This window comes from Bactrocera oleae, chromosome 3 (genome assembly GCF_042242935.1).
Source record: "Bactrocera oleae isolate idBacOlea1 chromosome 3, idBacOlea1, whole genome shotgun sequence".
NCBI classification, from domain to species: domain Eukaryota; kingdom Metazoa; phylum Arthropoda; class Insecta; order Diptera; family Tephritidae; genus Bactrocera; species Bactrocera oleae.
The window spans coordinates 54,713,081-54,734,088 of NC_091537.1; the positions used below are offsets into that span (position 1 = coordinate 54,713,081).

Here is a 21,008-nt window from a genome sequence, read left to right on the forward strand (position 1 = left end):
ATATATAAATTATCAAAATCGTCCAGTGTGAATGACTATCTTTATATGGAGATAATTTTTCCCAGATAATAGTATGTAGGTATATATTTGTCAAAAATGGGTTGAATCGTTTCAAAACATCCTTTTAGCCCATATACCTGATATACAGATTTTCGAATTTCCAGTTGATTTTACAACGCATATATCGGTCAATATGTGAGTTAACTTAATGAAATTAAGGGAATATATTTCTCTAACAATAGTGTTTCTTTGTACCTAAAATGAATAAAATCGGGTGAAAACTTGTCCTAGATATTCAAACATCCTTAATTCCTTATATATTGGTGATAGTATGCGAGGTACCTTAATGAAACTCAGAGAGCATCTTTTCTCTTAATAATAATTAGTAACGCCAAACATAGATAAAATCAATACCTCTATCTTTCATATACCTAATATAAAATTTGTAAACTCCGGTTGGCTATATACCGTATGAGCAAAATTAACTGAACATAAGTATAATGTTGGCATACAAATTAGAGAGTATGAAATATTCGGTTGTGCACGAACTTAGCCCTTTCTTACTTGTTTTATGACTATAATTTTTATGCAGTGTCAACTCACGTACATATAATAACCAGCTAAGTGTTTGCTTTCGCTTATTAACAATTGAGTGGGGAGCTCAAGAAAATGGTATTGCATTAATTGCTATACATAAGTGTGAAAAAGCGCAAGTGATATTTTCTTCTCAAAACACGTAATATTTCGAGAGTGCATGTTTATCGCAGTATTGATCGTTTTTCACAAACGCCTACAGTTGATGACAGAAAGAGCGTGGTTCGAATCAATTCAGCCATAAAAACTGTTCGCGAACGAGTTCGCACAAATCCCCGTAGGAAAACAGAAAATTATGTCAAGGGAAATATATATATCGACGAGATCAATGTCAAAACTTATTCGAAATTATCTCCACATGAAATTATACCGTTTATTTTTAACAGATGATGAAGATTTTAGTAAACAAAACGACAAAATCCACGCAAAAACTACAAAGACGCAAAAAATGTATTTCAAACGTGGTCACTATCCAGCTGCTCTAATGGTTTGATGGGTTGTCTCCTGCAAAGGCGTTACACCTCGTCAACCAGCTTAATAGCAGGATGTTTTAGAAGGCATGGTAAAGCAGTTAACAAATATTATTTTTAATGAAGAACATGGGATCTTCCAACAAAATTTTGCTAAAGGACACCAAGCAGTGGCCGAAAACAACATTCCTGTTTTAATAGCTGCAGGTGACTGGCCATTTAAAAGATCAGATTTGAATTCTTTGGACTACAGTTTGTGGTCAGAGTTGGAGAATAAGTTGGAGTTGGAGTAGCAATAGTTATTTGTGTGGAAGGCATTGGTCGATATGGTATACCAAAACAAAAAAAAATTGCTTGTTAACTCTTAAAGTTTGACCGATAATTTCTCTAAAAATTCAGCCATAGGAATTGGGGTCCATATATTCGGTATATTGAGGGCTTGAAAAGTTATGGTTTGTTTCAAGAATTTTTAGACGTGATATGGACTACCTTAAAAGCACTATTTAGGACAAGTTTTATTCTGAAATTATCATTGGTGCTGGATTTATATACTGTAAAATGAAAGAAAAAATGGAATGTAAAATGTAGCATGTAAAAAGTGAGAGCAGTTGCTCTTCGCAAATTTTCACACTGAACAAAGAGGTGCTGACTCTATTTCTTCTCAGTAAATTTGCTTTATGATAAATACATAGCTTTAGTGGTTTTAAAGCTATCCACTTTAAACCTATTATTATTCAAAAATTTTAAACGATAGTGGTCCCTCTGCACTGTGAATCACTGCGCCAAATTACAGGTTTGTATCTTAATTTAGAGCTTAGTTCCAGCACTTTATAGGTTTTCGATTAACGGGACAACCGTTAACACCGCGGAAATCAGTATATTATGGATATGAAGTTTCGAACAACGTCTAGACCAATTTCATTCATATACAGCTCTAAACTCCTTTATTTTTAGGAACAATTTACTATTTAATTGCATTAAAACATAACATATATTGACCCACACAGCAAAATTGATGGAAATCACTATGTCGTGAGGATTAGGGCTAGGGAAAGATCTGGACTGATTATGTTAATGTTTGGCATTACTCAAGTATACTCGAGAACATGTTTTCACGCAATTTCATTATATGCAGTATATGGGAGCTGGGCTAATTTGTGGCCGATTTCAGACATTTTGCCATTAAACTATTGTATATCAAATATGATACGTTGGCTTAATTTTTAGTATTTGTACCCATTGAACTTCGTCACCATTGGACATCTGTACCATTGGATACACTAACATTGCTCACACACAGCACAGCAGACCTGCTTGCCATCGCTAAGTCTTCTCGTTGCCACTGCCTGCAGCTCGTTTTCGCATGTTCGTTGCATATTCATATTATACATAAGTTTTTGCGGTAAAATTAACTAATCACTTATTGCTTAACTACTCACTAGAAGTAGAATTATTGTTAAATAAAATAATTTTGAAGCCTCTATAAAGCTTATACAAGATCCTGTTCTGCAATGTCTGTGGACGAGTTAAGACAACAACGCGCCAGCACAAAAAAAATTATTACACGCGTTAAAAATATCGTTGACGGTTCCTTGCGTCCAGGTGGAAAAACTCTTTCAGCTGCGGAATACAATCAAGTTCAAAACTTTCACCACTTAAGCTTCCTACGTTTGACGGCAAGTATTCTAATTATCAAAATTTTATCAACACGTTCAATCAAATAATTAATCGTGAGTTCAATTTGATTAATATTGAAAAATCAACCATTTGCGAATTTCTCTACAAGGCCAAGCCTTGGAAACTGTAAATGCGTTTTAAGTGACAAATGAAAACTACCCGAAGACGTTAGAACGGTTGAAGGTACAGCATAACAACAAAAATATTATTTTCTTGGAAGGAATAAGTTCGTTATTTGACTTACCTGCAGTTATGAAACCAAATGGCATTTACCTAAGAAGTTAAATTGCTTATGGTTCCTTGACATCGCTAGGTACCGACAGGCAAATATCACAGCTATGCTTATTCATTTAATTTGCAGAAGTCTGATGAAAAGACCAACAAAAGGTGGAAAAAGTCGCTAAACTTTAGAACGCTGCCATCATGGAAGGATTGCATCGCAGTTTTAGAAAGACACTGCCAACAGTAACAACCATCAGGTTTTTAATTGCGACCGCTTTAAGTCACTAAACATAGCTCAACGTTTCGATCATGCAAAGAAAATTAGACTTTGCATCAATTGCCTATCAAAGGGACATCAAGTAACCAATTGTCCATCATCACACAGGTGGCAGGTTTGTGTACGACAACACCACAGCTTACTCCACCGCGGTTCTACTCCAGGCGAACAAACGCCTACTCAGGTATTTACAACACAAGAGGCAGTCGCGCACACACACAGGAATAATTCATCGTTGGATAACGTCATTCTTGCGACAGCAAAAATTATCGTTCGTGATGCATCGTAGAGCTACAGATTGGGTACAGTACTGCTAGATTCCTGTTCACAGGTAAATTTTATTACAGATGTTGCTGTTGCCAAGAAATAAACAAAACATACAAATTCAAAGCATAAGTGCATCGTCGACAAATATTAAATGCAAAACCTCAACTAACATCAAGTCGCAAGTTATCGGCTTCGAACTTCCAATATATCAACATGGAATATTCCACACAATATAGGGCTCGCTGATGATGAATTTTATATACCAAAGAAAATCGACATGTTGCTGGGTACGTTTTTCAGTCGTCTATCTGTAGACCAAATACATCTTGGATCTAATTTAAATTGCAAAAACGCTCTTAGGCTTAATTTTTAGCCAATGAATTTGTAGATGCCAAATTGGAAAAGTTGTGGAAATTGAAAGAAGTCACTACCATACCAGAGGCGATCACATATATTGTACAATTCAAATGTGGCAAGAAGATCTTGCGGCAGAATAGTTGTCAAATAACCCTTCAAGGATGATTCGACGTGTTTGGAGGAGTCATATACTACGGCATTGAAACGATTCAATGCACAATAATGTCGATTAGCTAAATCACAACAATTGAAAGCAGAATACGTTGAATTTATGAGCGACTATGAGAGATTAGGTCATATGAGCGTGGTAAAAAATCCAAATCTCAGCGAACCGCATTATTTTATACCACATCCTTGTGTGCTACTACCAACAAGTACAACAACAAAGCTTCGAGTTGTATTTGACCCTTCCTGTCTACCCACATCCCAAAAATCATTAAACGATTTTCAGTAGGTTGGCCCTACAATTCAATGCGAACTTTTTCTTCTTCTTCTTCGTTTCCGATTCCAAAGGTTTGCACTCACTGCCGACATAGTCAAGATGTATGGCCAAGTAATAATGCACGAAGATCATCGAAAGTTCCAGTACATTCTGTGGAGGAGTTCACCGACAGAATAAATTTGCATGTATCAACTAAATACTGTAACGTATAGAATGGCTGCTGCATTCTTTTAGTAGATAAGACTTCATATTTTGATAGTCAGTGAGTGCGATTTAGCAAGCTGCATTTTCAGATCATGCACACATTGTATCCGTTACAAACTAAAGATGATGAACCAAGTAATGGGACAGTTACCTGTCGAGCGATACACCCCATCTCGCGATGGGGTATTGATTTCTGCGGACCAGTCAACGTATATTTGGTTATTCGAGGCGAAACACCTTATAAAACGTACATTGAGATCTTGGTTTGTCTAGCGAGAAAGACGGTTCACATCAAACTTGTATCGGATCTATCCACCAACGCATACCTAGCGTTATTGAAGCGCATGATTGGAAGAAGAGGTCTACCCTCCGACATCTTTTGCGATAACGCAACAAATTTTGTGGGTGCTTCCAACAAACTAGCTGAATTAAAGTAATTTTTATTTAAAACCGAAAACAAAGTTGTAAAATATTGTGCTAATGATTTTATAAATTTTAATTTTATTCCTCCCAAATAAAATAAAATAAAATCGGCTAAGGGTCACCTCTACCGCACCATCAAAAATGCAAGACTCACAGCTGAGGAACTAACAACAACCCTGGTTGAGATAGAAGCTGTTTTTAATTCTTGGTCAATAACACCAATGCCATCGGATGGGGGCATTTTATTATTAATACAAGTAGTGCACTTAGGTCATTCCCAGAGCGGAGATTGTCAGCTAACATCAGCAACATACAAAGATGGAATTAGGTCCAAAGCATTAAACAGATGTTTTGGAACAGGTGGTCAAATGAATACATCAAAAAACTTCAAGTACGATCAAAGTGGTTTTCAGAGCGACTAAGCATCAACAACAACACAATATTTATCATCCATGAAGACCACTTACCACCACAAAAATGGTACGTTGGAAGAGTTGACGACCAAATCACAAGTTAGCATTTCTACCTGTTTGAAATGCCTTTCAACGGGGCCGGGATGTTGGGCCACCGATTGAAAACCACTGCATTCTAGGTCATTTGTTCTAATATATTTTTGCCATATCTTGTTCTCTATTTTTTTGCCTAAAATATTCAAAGGCAAGTATTCGCAGTCATTCATCTCAACGCAGTTAATAATTGTATTTGCACTGTGTACATAGTTATTTTCTTGCTTGTACACTTATGTTACCGCTATGTTATCGTCCACGCAATTACATGAATATTTGTTTGTGCATATTAGCTAGTCCCATTAAGCATGTACTAAGCTTAATATGTAAGCAGGCTCTTGCAATGCTGCGTTCCCATTTTTTTCATTTCTCTCTTTCTTAGTAACTACATTATATACGAAGGATCAATAGCGTAAACTAGGTACTTGGGTCATTCTCCTTTTATGAACTATTAAAAGTATATAACTTACACTAATACAAAACAAAATTACGTATTTAGCGGTATCGAAATATTATTTAAGGAGAAGAATTTTGCAAATAAAGTTAGTCTAATAGCTGACCACACATAACGTCACTTCGCGGCCTTTTGTATTTTTATCGTTGCTGCGACTTCGCTTAAACTTTTCGCTTTTTGGATATTTTAGCGGTTACAAAAAAAGCTTTGTAGCCCTACAAGTAGTATTGAACCGGTTTTATTTACTTTAACCATTACGAGATATAATTAAAAGAAGATGTTCGATGTTTGAAAATCCCAACTTTTAAGTATATGGAGGCTATGAAAAGTATTCACCCCTTTTAGTCTTCTTTTACAATGTAACATACTAATGCCAAATTAATATTATGCACCGAATTTGGTTTATTAGTTCCTGAGATATAAGTTTTCACCTAAAAGTGGACGGTGTTACGCCCATTGTCCAATGTAGATATTTGCCCCTATGAAGCTTGATGGTGCTGGCTTGGCTGACATATTTGGCCATGTTCACACTGTCTTAGGAAGTTTAAAAAAGTTTGTCCAGTGCAAAACTGGATGACAAAGATTGAGTGGTTTGGGAGATATATACAATAAAACTGTTAGGTGGCGAGACCACATCGACTTCTTAAAAATTTCCCTTCCTAATACGGTTCATTGTACCAAATTACAGTTTTGTATTTTAATTTGCGGCTTAGATATAATGACACTTTATAGGTTTTCGATTAATGACGTGTTGTGGGTGTAACAGTGGTCCGATTCCGCCGACATTCCACGTTTTAAAGCTCAAAGCAGCAGAAATATACTAGCCTAATTTGAAATTTGAAGTTAGATAAAGTTTTGTAGAAGATAAACAGCATTCGAAAATAAATATTTATATTTACAACCATCATAATGAAAAAAAAAAATAATTTTTACAATTCTGGCGACGATATCATGTTTAGTAGTGAATTTAATTACGAAACGAATTTTATCTCAAAATTAATTATTGAACGCAATATGAAATATTTATGGAAAATAAGATACTGAGAAAATTCAGAATTAACTAGAAACCACCAAAAATGGGTTGTAAGGCTAATGTATGAAAGCTTTAAAACACATTTTACAGAAAAAATGAATCCTTTTAATTTTATTAAAATATATATCGCAGATTAACCGATATTTTAGGAACAAAGTCGGTATATGGGGTGTTGCATATTATAGCCCGATTTAGCAGAGAGGTGCCATACTTTGAAGGTACTCTTTGTGTATATATCGTAAAGTGAAAGAACATGATATAATTTAAAATTTTTCCTTCTATAGCAAAACCATCACACTGTAGGAAGAGATTCAAGAAAAAAATGTTCCAACTATGTTCGGTTGACATATCTTTTGCTTTGGGAGATATATAATTAAAGCCCTATTTTTCAACAAACTTAATGACAGATGTCCTTCTTCAGATGTCCAAAAAATAGGATTAATTTATGCCTTAGTTACAGCAGTATGTAATACTTCACTTAACGTGATCGTCTGCGCCCATCTGTAATACCAACTTCCTCAGAACACGTGTATCATGCTTCATCAGGATATCTCATTTTTTATACTTTCTCAACATGTTGCCATAGAGTATAATAGTTTTGTTTTCCTAACAGCCTCTTGCAACACCTAAAATTAATCAAGATAGATATGCAGTTATGCATTTAACAACATTCATTGTTTGACGAATTCGTGAATGGTTTTCCATCAAATTTGGTATCTAATTAACTTACATATTTTGAAGGTCATACGCTCACTTAGTTTTATTACTAATTTTTTTTGTTGTAATTAGAATTGCAAGAAAAAATTGTTCCGATTCAACCCACAGCATACTTAAAAGGCATTATTCCGCAAAGTTCTCTCGAATAACAAAAAACTTGTTGTGAGCAAATTTGATTAATTTGGCTAGAGCTTTAGAAGATATGTATATATGCGCCCTGCTAATGCAACTCGTTGAACCAAATAACATTCTTTTATCATATTGTGGAGCTTAGCTATGTCACTTTATAGGTTTTTGATAAATGGCGTTTAGTGAGTCTGATTTGGTATGTATCTCCTAAACTACTAAAACTACAATAACCAAATTCGCTAAGGTCAAATCCTCTAAAAAAATTTCGAAATGGAAGAATTTGGACCCGCCTCCTCCGCATATAAGGGCTTTGTTAAAAACGACTAAAAGCGCGATAAATCCGCCAGAAAATTAAATTTTACACCCAGGATGATACAAAAGGTTTTATAGAAACCTGGGTCGAAATTGCACGACGGCCGAGGCACCGCCCACTTTAAGGCCAAATCACATATCTTCCAAATTCAGTACATAACATTATTATGATATTTCTACATTTTTACACATGATTCTTTCACTTTCTAGTACACAATTAAAGCACCAATGAATAAATTCGGACAAATCTTTGCAGAAATAGTGTAGTTGAGCTTTGCCATCTCGAGTATAAAAATTTTTAAAATCAGAATATAACTGTTCAAGCCCCACATACCGAATATGGACCCCAGTGAGTATTGCAGAATTTTTTCTTAAAATATCGGTCAATCTCTATTATATAGTATTGAAAGTCAGAAAAAAATTTTTTTTGATAACCATGTGTGTGTCAAAAATGGGTTGAATCAACCTCTTAGCTCCATGTACCTAATAGAAAGATTTTAGAACTTCCGGCTGACTTTATACCCCATATATCAGTCAATATGTGAGTTATCTTAATTAAATTGAGTATGCGAGTTTTTCTCCTAACAGTGCGTCTCTGCTCATAAAATGGATAAAATCGGGTGAAAACTTGCCCTAACCCTCAAATAACAAATATCAGGATTTTCAAACTTGGCGTTGACTTTACTTCTTCTGTATTGTTAATGGTATGTAAGGTAACCTAGTGATACTAAGATGACATCTTTTTCTGTTAATAATATGTAGTAGTGGCAAAAATAGATAAGATCGGGTAAAAATACACCCATCTCCAATATACCTTATAAAAGATTTTCGAACTTCCGGTTTGCCGTATACCGTATTTATCGGTCAATATGTAAGATATTTTAGCAAAATTACCTAAACCTATAGTATTGGATTAACTTTAGTTTAATTGTACCACATATAATAATTTTCGTTACTCTAACAAACCTTATTATATTATATTATTGGTTTAGCGCTGAACATGGATGGAGTTGGTCTAGGCTTTGGTCTTAATTTCATGTCCTTAATATCATCAATTCCAATCTTCTGGTTAACGTTCTGTACATCGACTCAAAATATTAAATTTAGCCTCTTCGGTAAAGTTTATGTCAGATACATCTAATTTGATCGTAATTCATTTCGTCGAAAAGTTAATGTTGAGTTCTTTCGCTTGCAACATTTTTTAATATGAAGTTTTGCCAGCACCTGAAGGTATTTAGCCGGCTTTGATTCTTGCCAGAGTAAAAAAATTTCGGCTGCACCCGAACTTAGCTCTTCCATCCTTGTTTTGGTATAGAATAAATCAGCGAGGCTTGAATCAATCATAATCGGCTATTGATATGGCTAGACTAAGGTCTGGAGGGATTTCATATTTTTTTGCATTAAATTAATGTATGTTGCAGAAAATATTTTCATCAAATTCTTATAAATGGTATATTAACCCGAATATTTATCTTAAAGTCAGCTAAAGGTATTGAGTTCCACTGAGTTTGACCATTTTGATTAGATTAGAGAGTTAATTACACTATATATATTAGATGAGAGAGGTAACACATATTGCTGACACTATTAATACATCGCTTTATTTCCTAAATTTTTTTCGATTTTAAAGCTTGACAGGTACCATGTTAAAGCTTCATTTCCAATCGTTATATTCTACAAGGGTAAGTTCAACCCACATGCATAAACACTTTTCGATCACGAGTTAAATGGTCTACTTGGATAGATTATACGCATTTTCTTTACATAAGTAAACGTTTTAACCATAAACGGTTTTGGAGTTAAGTTGAACGTCAAATCGGCTGTTTTTTATGCCGGTGTATGTTGTTATGATAAATTGCCTGTAAAGTTTGCTTTGTCTTTGTTGTTTTGATAAATTCATTAAGAAATTAAGTATAAATATTTTATCCAACAGAATTTGCTGCCTGTTTTGCACGTATTTAAAGAAAATTATAAGCAATTCCACTTGCTTTTCCATTCAGAAGACAAAAACAGCTGATTTGCATTTAAGCTGATTAAAACAGGGGGAAAGCTTTAGAATACCGTCCCAGGATCTCGGTGATAAAATGGGTATGCAGTCGCTTTATTATTGTGTGAATAAATATAATTGAACAATAAGTTAAATATTGAATTAAAACTGTTTTTGCACTATATGACGTGAAATAATTGTGTACAAACGAATTAGTGAAGTGGTAGTGGATATAAAAGTAAAAAGAAATATAAATGTAAAATTCATTATAAATCAAAAATATATTATATACAATATATTATATACAATATATTATATACAATATATATATTGACATTTTCCACTTTAATCGAAAATATCTCGAAAACTATATAGTTTCCAGCGGCTATATCTATATATGTTCTTGATCTGGATCCTCTATCCGCCCATACCCATTTTATCCACGAAATTCTCGGATGGTATTCTAAAGTCGACCCAAAACAAGGCTTCCGTAATGCTAATTTTTTGCCAAAAATATAATTATCTACCAAAATTTACCCAAATTGATCAACTTTAACTCTATAGCGCTTTCTTACCTGTTAAGTTATAGTGTCTATATAATAATAACGATAATATATTTGTATATATACCTATAAACCAGTAGAACCGGCTACGCATTGCTGTGGCTATATAGTATACATTAAATACTAATAAAACAAACTCTTCAATATAGTGAATATCTAATTAACTAATTAAAACGAAAACATTATTGCCGGTATAAGAATCCAAGGGATTGTACTTGAGGTTCAATTTTAAAAATGATTGATACAAATATTTGTCAGTAGAAAAAGTAGGAAATTTACCATTGGCATTGTACTTAAAATTATAATAATTATTATTATTGAATGGTTTTGACTTTTAACATAATTGAGATAAAAACTTTATCTAAATCTTATCTTTTAAGTTAAGTTAAACTGGATACAGTAGGCTAAATTTTGCTAAAATCGGTTCAGTATTTAGTTTAGGAGTTTATTTAACTCGGCATGAAAATAATCGTCTACATTTGTCGGATGACTATAAAACCCATCTTAGCTGTGTGTAGAGACTGAGCCAAGCAATGTACTGCTCATTTACATAAATACAAGTATGTATATATTGATCACAGATGAGGACGTTTTAAAAATCCTAAAGAGAATATACTCCCTGAAGGTTTACAGATTCAGAAACCTCAATTTTTTCAAAATTTTCAAAATTCTAACTAGACCCTCTTTGGACTCAGAAGACTCTAGTTGTAGTTGTCTCTTATTATTTATATATATTAACTTATTTTGAAATTGTTTTCATGATAATTTTGGCATCATCTTATTTAATGATATAGAGTGCAATTCCAATTTCTTGAGTAACAAACAACATTGGTACATATTTTAGAAGTGATTCATCCTATAGAATTGGCTAAATGTCATTCTTCATTTTAATTGCGTTACAATCCACTTTGAAGGTCCTATCACAAACTCAATTGCAGTTACTGTGAAATATGCAGCATGTTTGATTATTTAAGATAAAATTTTAATGGCTATCCCTGGAGAATTTAATTTACCCTATGTCTGATTAAAGCAATAATATTTACTAGAAAATATGACTAAGTCTAGCGTGCATACCCTTTTCTAGGTTGTCAATGCATATTACACAGTTCTGCAACAAAATTGCTACTTGGATGTTTTCAACTAACTTACACATATGTATTTATTTAAGTGTTCTGAAAACTAAAAAAAAATCCAAACGGCAGGTTATTTTGCAATATGCAAAATTTCATTAAAAACAAAGATTTTTAGGCTAACTTTCAGTCTTAAATAAATAAGTACAAAAAACGTTCTGTGTGATTAGTAAATTTAAACCTGTTGTAACCTGAGCGTGCGCGATCCGAAAGTGTTGACAGTGGCGCGGTACAATTACGTATAAAATCGTCACTGTTTTATAGACCTTAATTCAATATGGTAAAATGTTGTCTACACGGAATTGTGTGAGTTCGTCTGACAGTTTCTGTTAAATTTTCGGCGAATGCGGCAACAATTTAATATTACGCACTTTGTAAAAAAAATATACATTGCTTACTTTTAAAACTGGGAGATCAGGATAAAGTTTGGTTAACTCACAAAGTCCGCAGTTGTCTTCGAAATTGGTTTAAGAGCAACAAAAGCAGCTTTGTAATATCCATAGGGATGATTGTTACTTTTGTTCGTGTAATGTGAAAAGGTATAATTCAAAAGCAGTCAATCTCATTCCCCAATCTGCAATAAGCTATTCGCTTCATATTAAGCTGGAATGATGAAGCAATTTGTAAAGTCACTTCTAAGAGACGGAAATTGCTTCAAATACTTAGTATCCAAGTGTCTAAGTCTCTCGGATTGAAAGTTAAAGAAATGTGTTTTCGTTGAACCAGACATTCGACGGCTTATGGTTTATCCCCAGTTCATCACAACCACGACGGGTTTTTAAAGAGAAGAGTGGATTGCCTTAAAGAGGTAATAGAGAAATCGCTATCACCTCGACTTCTTTCCAGAAAATTTGGGAGATGTGAATGAAGAGCAAGATGAACGATTTCACCAAGACATTAAGGAGATAGCAAAAAGATACTAGAGAAGATGGAACGTATCAATGATGACAGACTACTGTTGGACGGTTCAGAGAGACCTTCCTGATGCCTCCTCCAAGCGAAATTGTGGCAAAAGTAATCTTACCGGAAAAAGAAATGTGTTTTGAAAGTTTTGATACGCAATTATAAATAACATAATTTTTTTAGTATTTTGTCTTTAATTTTAAGATGATAATTTTTTGACATAGATTGTCAGGAAATGTGACGTTCTATGAAAAAATGGAAGTAACTTTCAGATTCAGCACACCCAAAACCAAATGAATTACGTAAAAAAATTAAAACAGTTTTTTTTTGCAGAATTGTGTTATTCAATTATTCCATGTGCAACGCAAAAAAAAACAACGACATTTCATGATTTATACTAACACACTGACGCGTCTTTTAACTCGATAGATTTATAGCATTCATGAAAAAATATTGATCTCTAAAGCAGCAATTTACTATGAGCTTATACATGCTTATATATTATATAATATATGGTATATATAGCACTGTACAACAATCATCTGAGTGTTGGACAAAACAAATTTCTTCGAGAGATATAGTTATAGGTAAAGAAGTTATTTCTCCGTTTTCCTATAAAGTCGAAATATTTGCCTTTGAATTTTCAAATTGAGCTCTTTCAAAACATTATTAATTACAGTATTTTAGTTATTAAAAAAGTAGAAGTATGGTTATCATCCACATTTGCTTCTTATTTCAAAAAATAAGGGGAAAAACATTTAAATGAAAAATATTTATTTGTCCTTCACCTCTGATATTTCCTTCATTGAATTACAGTAGAGTGGCAAATACATGTATGTATGCATGTTATAAAATTATATATACTATATATATATACACATACATATATGTATACGCTTCGAATGGTAGCAGTAGAATGCCAATAGAAATTGCATGACAATTATCTATTTTTTTAAATATTCTTTTTAAAAATTAGTTTCTCATTCTTGATTAAACATGCTTTGTAATAAGGATAAAGGAATTCCAACTTATTCCAGTGTGAGAGTGCCTCAAAATTAACGTTTTTTATAATTTTTATTGCGCAATTGGGCAAAATTGGGAACAAAACGATAATTTTTGGGTATTTAAATTAAAACACCCAACTTAATTAAAAATTATTACATATTGCACATTTAATATAATATATGGAGAAACTATTTTTATTTTTGTTATGATTTTATGGTATATTAAAACAACCGACTTTTGTACTTTGAATACTTAGTAAAGTGAATTAAATGTATTAGCCCTCAATATTTTTTATCATTCTCAATTTAAAATTAATACCCGAAACATGACATCACAAAAGTTTTCATAACATATATTTCAATTTCGCGTTTTGTTTAATTTGTATTGTTTTACAATTTTTGTTAGTGATCTTGAACAGCGGCAACAAATTTCTCCGTTTACATATTTAAATACTCTTGCAACATGTTGCTAGTTTTGTTCACCTAACGATTGTTTGTACCACCTAAAATAAAGTCGAGTTAGATATAGGGATATATATACACATAAATGATCAGGATGACGAGACGAGTTTAATTCCGAGTAGCTGTCTGTCTGGTCGTCCGGTTGGTACAGGGGCAGCTGTGAATTAAAAATTTTGAAAAAATGGGAGTGGCCCCGCTGTCTAATAGGTTTAGTGTACACATCTACTAAAGCACTGAAGCTCCCTCTTTTTCCAAATGCGAAACGTCATAACCTCCTGACCTCAACTCAACTGTCACATTGGAAATGAGAGAGCAATTCACCTACCTGACTTTGATAGTTGATTAGATCGTTTAGGTTTGACGTTTCGCAAATGGAACGACTGGAATGGCCATATTGAAATTCAACCAAAAATACAGATTAGTTAAAGTCTGCGTTCACCCGACACATTTTTGGAAGTGAAGTAAAAACACAATGTAAATAGGTAGCTCAGTTCAAATTTTCTACATGTATTTCTTTTTTATATTTTTAAGTTCAAAATGCAAAAACAAAAATGTAGGTATATTCCTATTTTCATTTTTGTGATAACGGGATTTTAGTGTAAGGAGAAGTAAACATAGGCACCATTAAATCTGCGTTCAGCTTTAAAATTAGTTGCAAACGTTTTAAAAATGATAAAGAAAAATTAAATTCAATAATTTGTTGGATAGCGTTGTTTTAAAACCTCGCTCAATCGATTTGGCATTGTTCTTACCAAATTATCTGTCTAGGAGCATTGTACAAGAGCCAAATTCTAACTATTTCCGCAGTATACTTTGGGTCATTATCTTGTTGGAACCAAAACGTCGAAGATAATCCAAGATTCTCTGCACTTAGTTTCAAATTGTTTTTTAAAATGTTCAAATAACCCCATTTATCCATTGTGGATTCAATAAATTCAAGCTGACCCACACCACCAGCCGCCATGCAACCCCACACCATAATTGCGCCCCCTCCGTGTTTAACTGTACCAACAAGATTTTGCTCTTCAAGGGCAGTTCCTGACTTGCGCCACACAATATGTCGCCCCGTTATCACAAAAATTAAAATAGGAATATACATTTTTGTTTTTGCATTCTGAACTTAAGAATATAAAGAAGAAACACATGTAGAAAATTTGAACTGAATTACCTATTTATATTGTGTTTTTACTTCGTTTAAAAAAATGGTCGGGTGAACAGACTTTATTGGCTATGTGTAAGTGTCGGTCGAAACCTGGAATTAACATGTGCTAAAAAAGCGTAACGGGGCATCTCGACATGAAATGCTAGTGCCCGCTGTTTTATGTTGTGTTGCGTAAACTGCAACTTACCAAAGTAAACGTAAATTTTAACCAAAATACATGGAAAATAAGTATTATTAATAATATACATAAATATCAATGTTCACACTTAATTATTCAATTGATAAATGAACATTATGCAAAAATTATTTAAGTCGTAAATTATGAAATCTTATTTGTCAAAATAATGCATATGTACATACCAATGTTCACACTAAATTGTTCAATTGGTGAATGAACATTATGCAAAAATTATTTAAGTCGTAAAATATGAAATATTATTTGTCAAAATAATACATTTGTCGAATAAAGTAAATTTGTACCATATATACCTACCTAAATGCTATATTCCATCAGGCATATGATAACATTACCTCATCTACTATTTTAACATATGCCACTAGATCCATGAGGCCTTCACTCAAGAGAATTGGAGGATTATTTTCCCTGCTAGGGTTAGGCCGGGCAAAGTTTCTAGAACTTGTATTAACAAATATGCATGTCTCTTTTTTTGCAAATTATATACGGGCTTCTACGTGTTTCTTTTTTTGTGGACTTTTTGTTCTGTGACAATAGCCTACAAAGAGTTTCAGTATAAACTGATAAATTTAGTTCGTCACTGGTGTTCTTGATAATTTATTTTGCAGTAGTGTCAAATATTCGGATCGTCGACAATGGATGTTTGGCGCTTTCGGCCATATGTTCCAGTTGTATTCTTGCAATTTAAGACATATGCTACCGTTTTGGTAAAATATCCTTCCATTTCTTAAATTTCCTCTACGTTTTTCCTAGTTTTAAATTTTTTTTTATGATTTTCCACTTTACCTCTATAGAATGATTTCTTCTATCCACTAGAAAAAATCTAATGATTAAATTTACCATAACTACCCATATTCAAATTGCTGCTAGATTATGGAACTCTACTTACTTGTCTAGTTTTGCGAATTTTTTTAAGTTAAAGATTATTTTAGTAAGGAAATGTCTAACACTCCTATTGTTTTGTGGAAGACAATTTCAAGAGGCTCCGAGACTAGCAAAACGGAACGCGAAGAACAATCACATTAAAATTTTTTTTTATGTTTTAATGTGAATATCCCGTTATGTGTACTGCTATCATCATTCGTCATTTGCATGTGGTCCAGAAACATTATCTACTGTACCCAAATATATTTTTCATATTGACCCTCTTATGATTTTGTGGACAACTGTATATTAAATTATAATAATATGTATCAATATAAATAATAATAAACTATTATTTAATTAATAATAAACTTAAAACCAAGTATAAATAAAAAATAAAATTAATTTAGCCACATTTTTTACTATCCGATTTTTATTTTATCTAATACTTCAAGTGCCGTATTTTTATCTATAGTTTCTACGTTTCTACAATCATCCATATTAAAGTGAACAATTTTCGCGGATAGTTAAAAGGTAAACAATATCCATCATTTCGTCGCAACGTGAACCGAGACATCATTAAGCTTTGTAACAACTCAATTGAAAGTCTATTACGTAACTTATTTTTCACAACATTATAAATTGAAAACACACGTTCCACACTTGTATTTGAAATAGGTGTGTTATACTTCTTATATGTTATACTTCTTAGTAAAAATCTTTATAGTAAAAATCTAAAGTATTTGACTATTGCTTATTACTTTATTGGTGCCATTCAGACTCGGTGTCATTTTTATGACCGTATATATGAGTTCGTTGAATATGACTTAATATCAGAATTCACCTGATATATAGCAACTTTTGGATGTAAATCAGCAAGAACAAAGAAAAATCTTACATCTTTCTTTAACATCCGATAAGTCTCTGGGCGCAAGTTTTTGTGCTATATTTTTGTGTATTAGCTTTATTGTAACGGATTCGGTATACTAAACATACATATTTCGAAAATGTTTGTCGATCCAATTGGAAAATAATAAAAATATGTTGAATTGTCAGAGCCTATAAGGATGAGAGTTGCCCAACATTTTGCTTAGCATTGCTTTACTATGCCTCGATGTGGACGTAATCTATAATCTGTAACCAATTTTATGTTTTTCAGTTAAAAAAAAATAATATTTAAAAAAATCTGAAAATACTGCAAAAAATATAACACCTCTAAAAAGACCCAATCGACTCTTTCAACCTTTAAACTTAGGGGAAAACCCCTTGGTAACAATGGATTGCATACTGACCTTATCGTCGCTTTGTTCCACCATATTCATTGTCACGCCCACTAAACGCTATTAATCAAAAACTTATAAGGTGCCATAAGTAATCTCCGCAGTAAGATATAAGACTGTTATTTGGTACACCGAATGGCATTAGGAAAAATTAACCAAATTTGCTCAGAACCAGTTTCTTGTTATCTCTTCTGACAGTGTGGAAATTAATGAAAACCGGGTTATAACCCGATAAATAAATGCTCCATAAATATTAAGTTTTACATCCAAAATGGTATGAGAAGGCTTTATAGCAGCCGATCAAATTCGGTACATAAGATTGTCCTGACATTTTTATATCACAGTGCAGAAATAGACGAAATCTGTAGTCCGATTTCACCACTCCTTCCCAAACAACACAACTTTAAATTCCATCAGTTTCTTTCACTTTTCAGTATACACATCAACCATCAATAAATATATCGAAATAAAACTTTACGAGCATAGTGTATTTTAGGTTTGTCATTTTAAAACCAAAAATTGTCAAAATCGGACTGTAACTATTTAAGTCCCCAGATACCGAAAATGTGGACCCAGTTCCTACTGCGAACATTTTATCGAAAATATCTGTCAATCTGTAAAATATATTATTGAAATTCGGAGATAATAGTTTCCCGATTATAGTATGTCTGTATGTCAAAAATGCGTTGAATTGGATCTATACTTCTCTTAGTCCCCATATACCTAATATAACGATTTTCGAACTTCCAGTGGACTTTATACCATCTATATCGTCCAATATATGAGTTATCTTAATGAAATTAAGAAAGCGTGATTTTTTAATAACAGTATATCTTTGCGTCTAAAATGAATAAAAGCTGGTGAAAACTTGCCCTAGCCCCCATATAACTAATAAAAGGATTTTTAAATATCCGGTTGACTTAACTCCTCTGGTTGGTGATGGTATAGTATGCGAAGTACCTTAATGAAACACAGAGAACATATTTGAGTGTATGCAGAGTGGCATGAATTGTGGCGCGTGAGCATTTTGCTTTACCCACGTAATTTGTGACACATCCCTTTCACGACTAAGACGCTTTCTCTCCTTTTTAATTACATACAAGTGTTACAATTGAGTCATTAGCAAAGCAAAAAAAAAAAGTTACGTAGTTTGTCGCGCAGTGAGCAAAATACCGCACTAAATAAACAATCACCTATCAACACTTTAAAACATGCACTGATTACACCGAATGATTGTGAACAAGTGGAATACAACTTTTCGCGAAGGTACTAAGCGTAACGAGTGATGCAATAACGTTCTATGTTATATGTAATAGAAATTTTTTCGATTATAAAATTATGTGAGCAAAATCCTCATAGCGCGCCTTCTCTAGGGTAAAGTTGGAGGATTGGGAGCCGTGGAATATGTAATTTCTCATCCGGCTGAAAGCTGGATCTTCCCATCTCCTGAAGGCGGGATCTTAAGGTGCCCCCTGTGATGTCCCCTACAATGTTACTAAGCTCCTTTTTGCCTAGAAGTATGAGCTTTTTAGTTTGTCCATCATCAACACTACCCCAAAGTAACTCCTTATTTGTTTTCTATGAAGATGGGAGGAAGAAGCAATCTAAATTTACTTTACCGAGCTATAATCAAAGTATTGAAATACATACATACATATGTTTGGTTTCTCACAATGATATAATATAATTTTTATTTTTTTAAAAAGTATTTTTAAAAAACATGTCGTTATATCAATAAAACCAAAAAATTATTAAACGAAGAGTACATATAACTGACAACTGTTATATAATATGTTTTTATAAAGATGTGTCGAATTTAGGTGTTATTCATGAATTATAAAACCAGTAACTGAAGTTGACTTACGGAAAAGAAAATATTTATACTAATTAAGTATGTTTAGAAATAATTGTATGTATAAATTCCTCGCTTTTCTTATATGTTTTGAAATCCTGTTTTGAGTTCATTAAATTAATAATAAAAAAATTGCCTATCTACGCGGTGGTTAATATAATACGCGGTAAAATATATAGATACATACATACCTTTACTGGTTTGCTTCCTGTATTGTTGTGACAGTGGACTGGGGTTCCTTTCGGAATTATAACTTTTGCAGGAGTATATAAGCTTTCTGTTCGTTTAGGAGTAGTTGCAGACGGAATAATATCTTGACCTAATGTTCGCTGATATAAAAGAACATCTTCGAAAGGTTGATTGATTGACGGTCTTTTTTCTACCGCATTTAGCATTTGATTTGACATATTATTCATTGCTTTATTAGTAATAGATCTCGGGACATTCTCCAAATTATGTGAACCCTGTCGTTGTCTAATTTCCTTATTAGGCGATGGTATATTTCTTGATTGTGAAGGCATTGATCGGTCAATTGAAGGTTGGCGTGAGCTAATGTGGCTAGCTGCCCGAGCATATCGGTCGGTGGAAGAGTCTCGACTAGGAGGCCTCTTATAGTGATCAAAGTAATCGATAGACAATTGTTGATCAATGTCACTGAGTGGAGGTGGTCTCGTTGGTTTTCTTGATTCTCCTAATATTTCTGTTTTTTGCGGTGACGTTCGATAAAATTGAGAACTTTGATTAGACAATGGCTGGGTGAATGTTTGCGTACTGTTTTGCTGAACAGATTTTTGCTGTTCACTGTAATTTGTTGTTAAGTTATTTTGCAATAAGTTAGTTCTGCGCTCAGAGTTATTGTATATATAGCCATCAAGTTGATCTGAATTGGCATTCAAAATGTAATTGGTTTGATTTTGTCCTGTGATGTCATTTTTCCCCATTCTGTTGCTATATGAGGAAGTGCTATTTTCTTGATTCAAATGACCAACTTGCATCTCATTCTTTCTAATAAAATCACGTTGTTGAACATTTTCTTGATATTGCTTCGATTGTTCTTCTTTGTCTTTGATGTATGAAGGATAAATATGAGCAAAAGAACTGTTACTGGATTGATTTGGTTGATTAACTAAATGAGCAAAATCAGTTTGTGGTGTCACATGTAGTTTTTGTGGGAGTACAGAATTTGATGAAATATCTGATTGCTGCCGAAGCGATACATTCAGATCGGGTTCTTTCATTAAGAATCCACTCTTATCTGGTGATCTACTATTTTCATCATAAGGTAACAAAGTGCTGTTTCCTCTCAAATGGCCTAATTTGTTGTAATTTCGAGAAAAAAGTTTTTGAAATCTTTCTAAAACTGATGGCTTAAAATCAGGAGCGAATTCACGCGCCATACTAACAGCGATTTCACAATCAATGCGGGCTTTATCAGCTGCAATATCGGCATTTTGTGCTCTGTCAGATGCAGTTGAAGTACGTGAAATGGCAATATCAGACCTTTGCATTGCCATTTTTAAC

At 33.2% G+C, this 21,008-nt stretch overlaps 1 protein-coding gene across 1 annotated transcript; it reads right to left on the bottom strand.

The window, feature by feature from the left end:
- Nucleotides 1-3,876: 3,876 nt before the first annotated feature.
- Nucleotides 3,877-21,001, bottom strand: LOC138856082 (putative uncharacterized protein DDB_G0282129). The gene is made up of 3 exons (XM_070106512.1): nt 19,679-21,001; nt 4,330-4,456; nt 3,877-4,097 (listed from the first exon to the last, which is right to left on the bottom strand). Exons 1-3 carry the CDS (start codon nt 20,999-21,001, stop codon nt 3,877-3,879), a joined length of 1,671 nt encoding a protein of 556 aa, XP_069962613.1.
- Nucleotides 21,002-21,008: the final 7 nt, after the last annotated feature.

Excerpts from the sequence above, each read along its gene's own strand:
- LOC138856082 (XM_070106512.1), bottom strand. The coding sequence starts at position 21,001 with ATGGCAATGCAAAGGTCTGATATTGCCATTTCACGTACTTCAACTGCA. Across the intron at positions 4,457-19,678 it reads CAGGAAGCAAACCAGTAAAG|AATGTACTGGAACTTTCGAT; the intron begins GTATGTATGTAT and ends ACTCCTCCACAG. Across the intron at positions 4,098-4,329 it reads GAAAAAGTTCGCATTGAATT|CTAATCGACATTATTGTGCA; the intron begins GTAGGGCCAACC and ends GTTGTGATTTAG.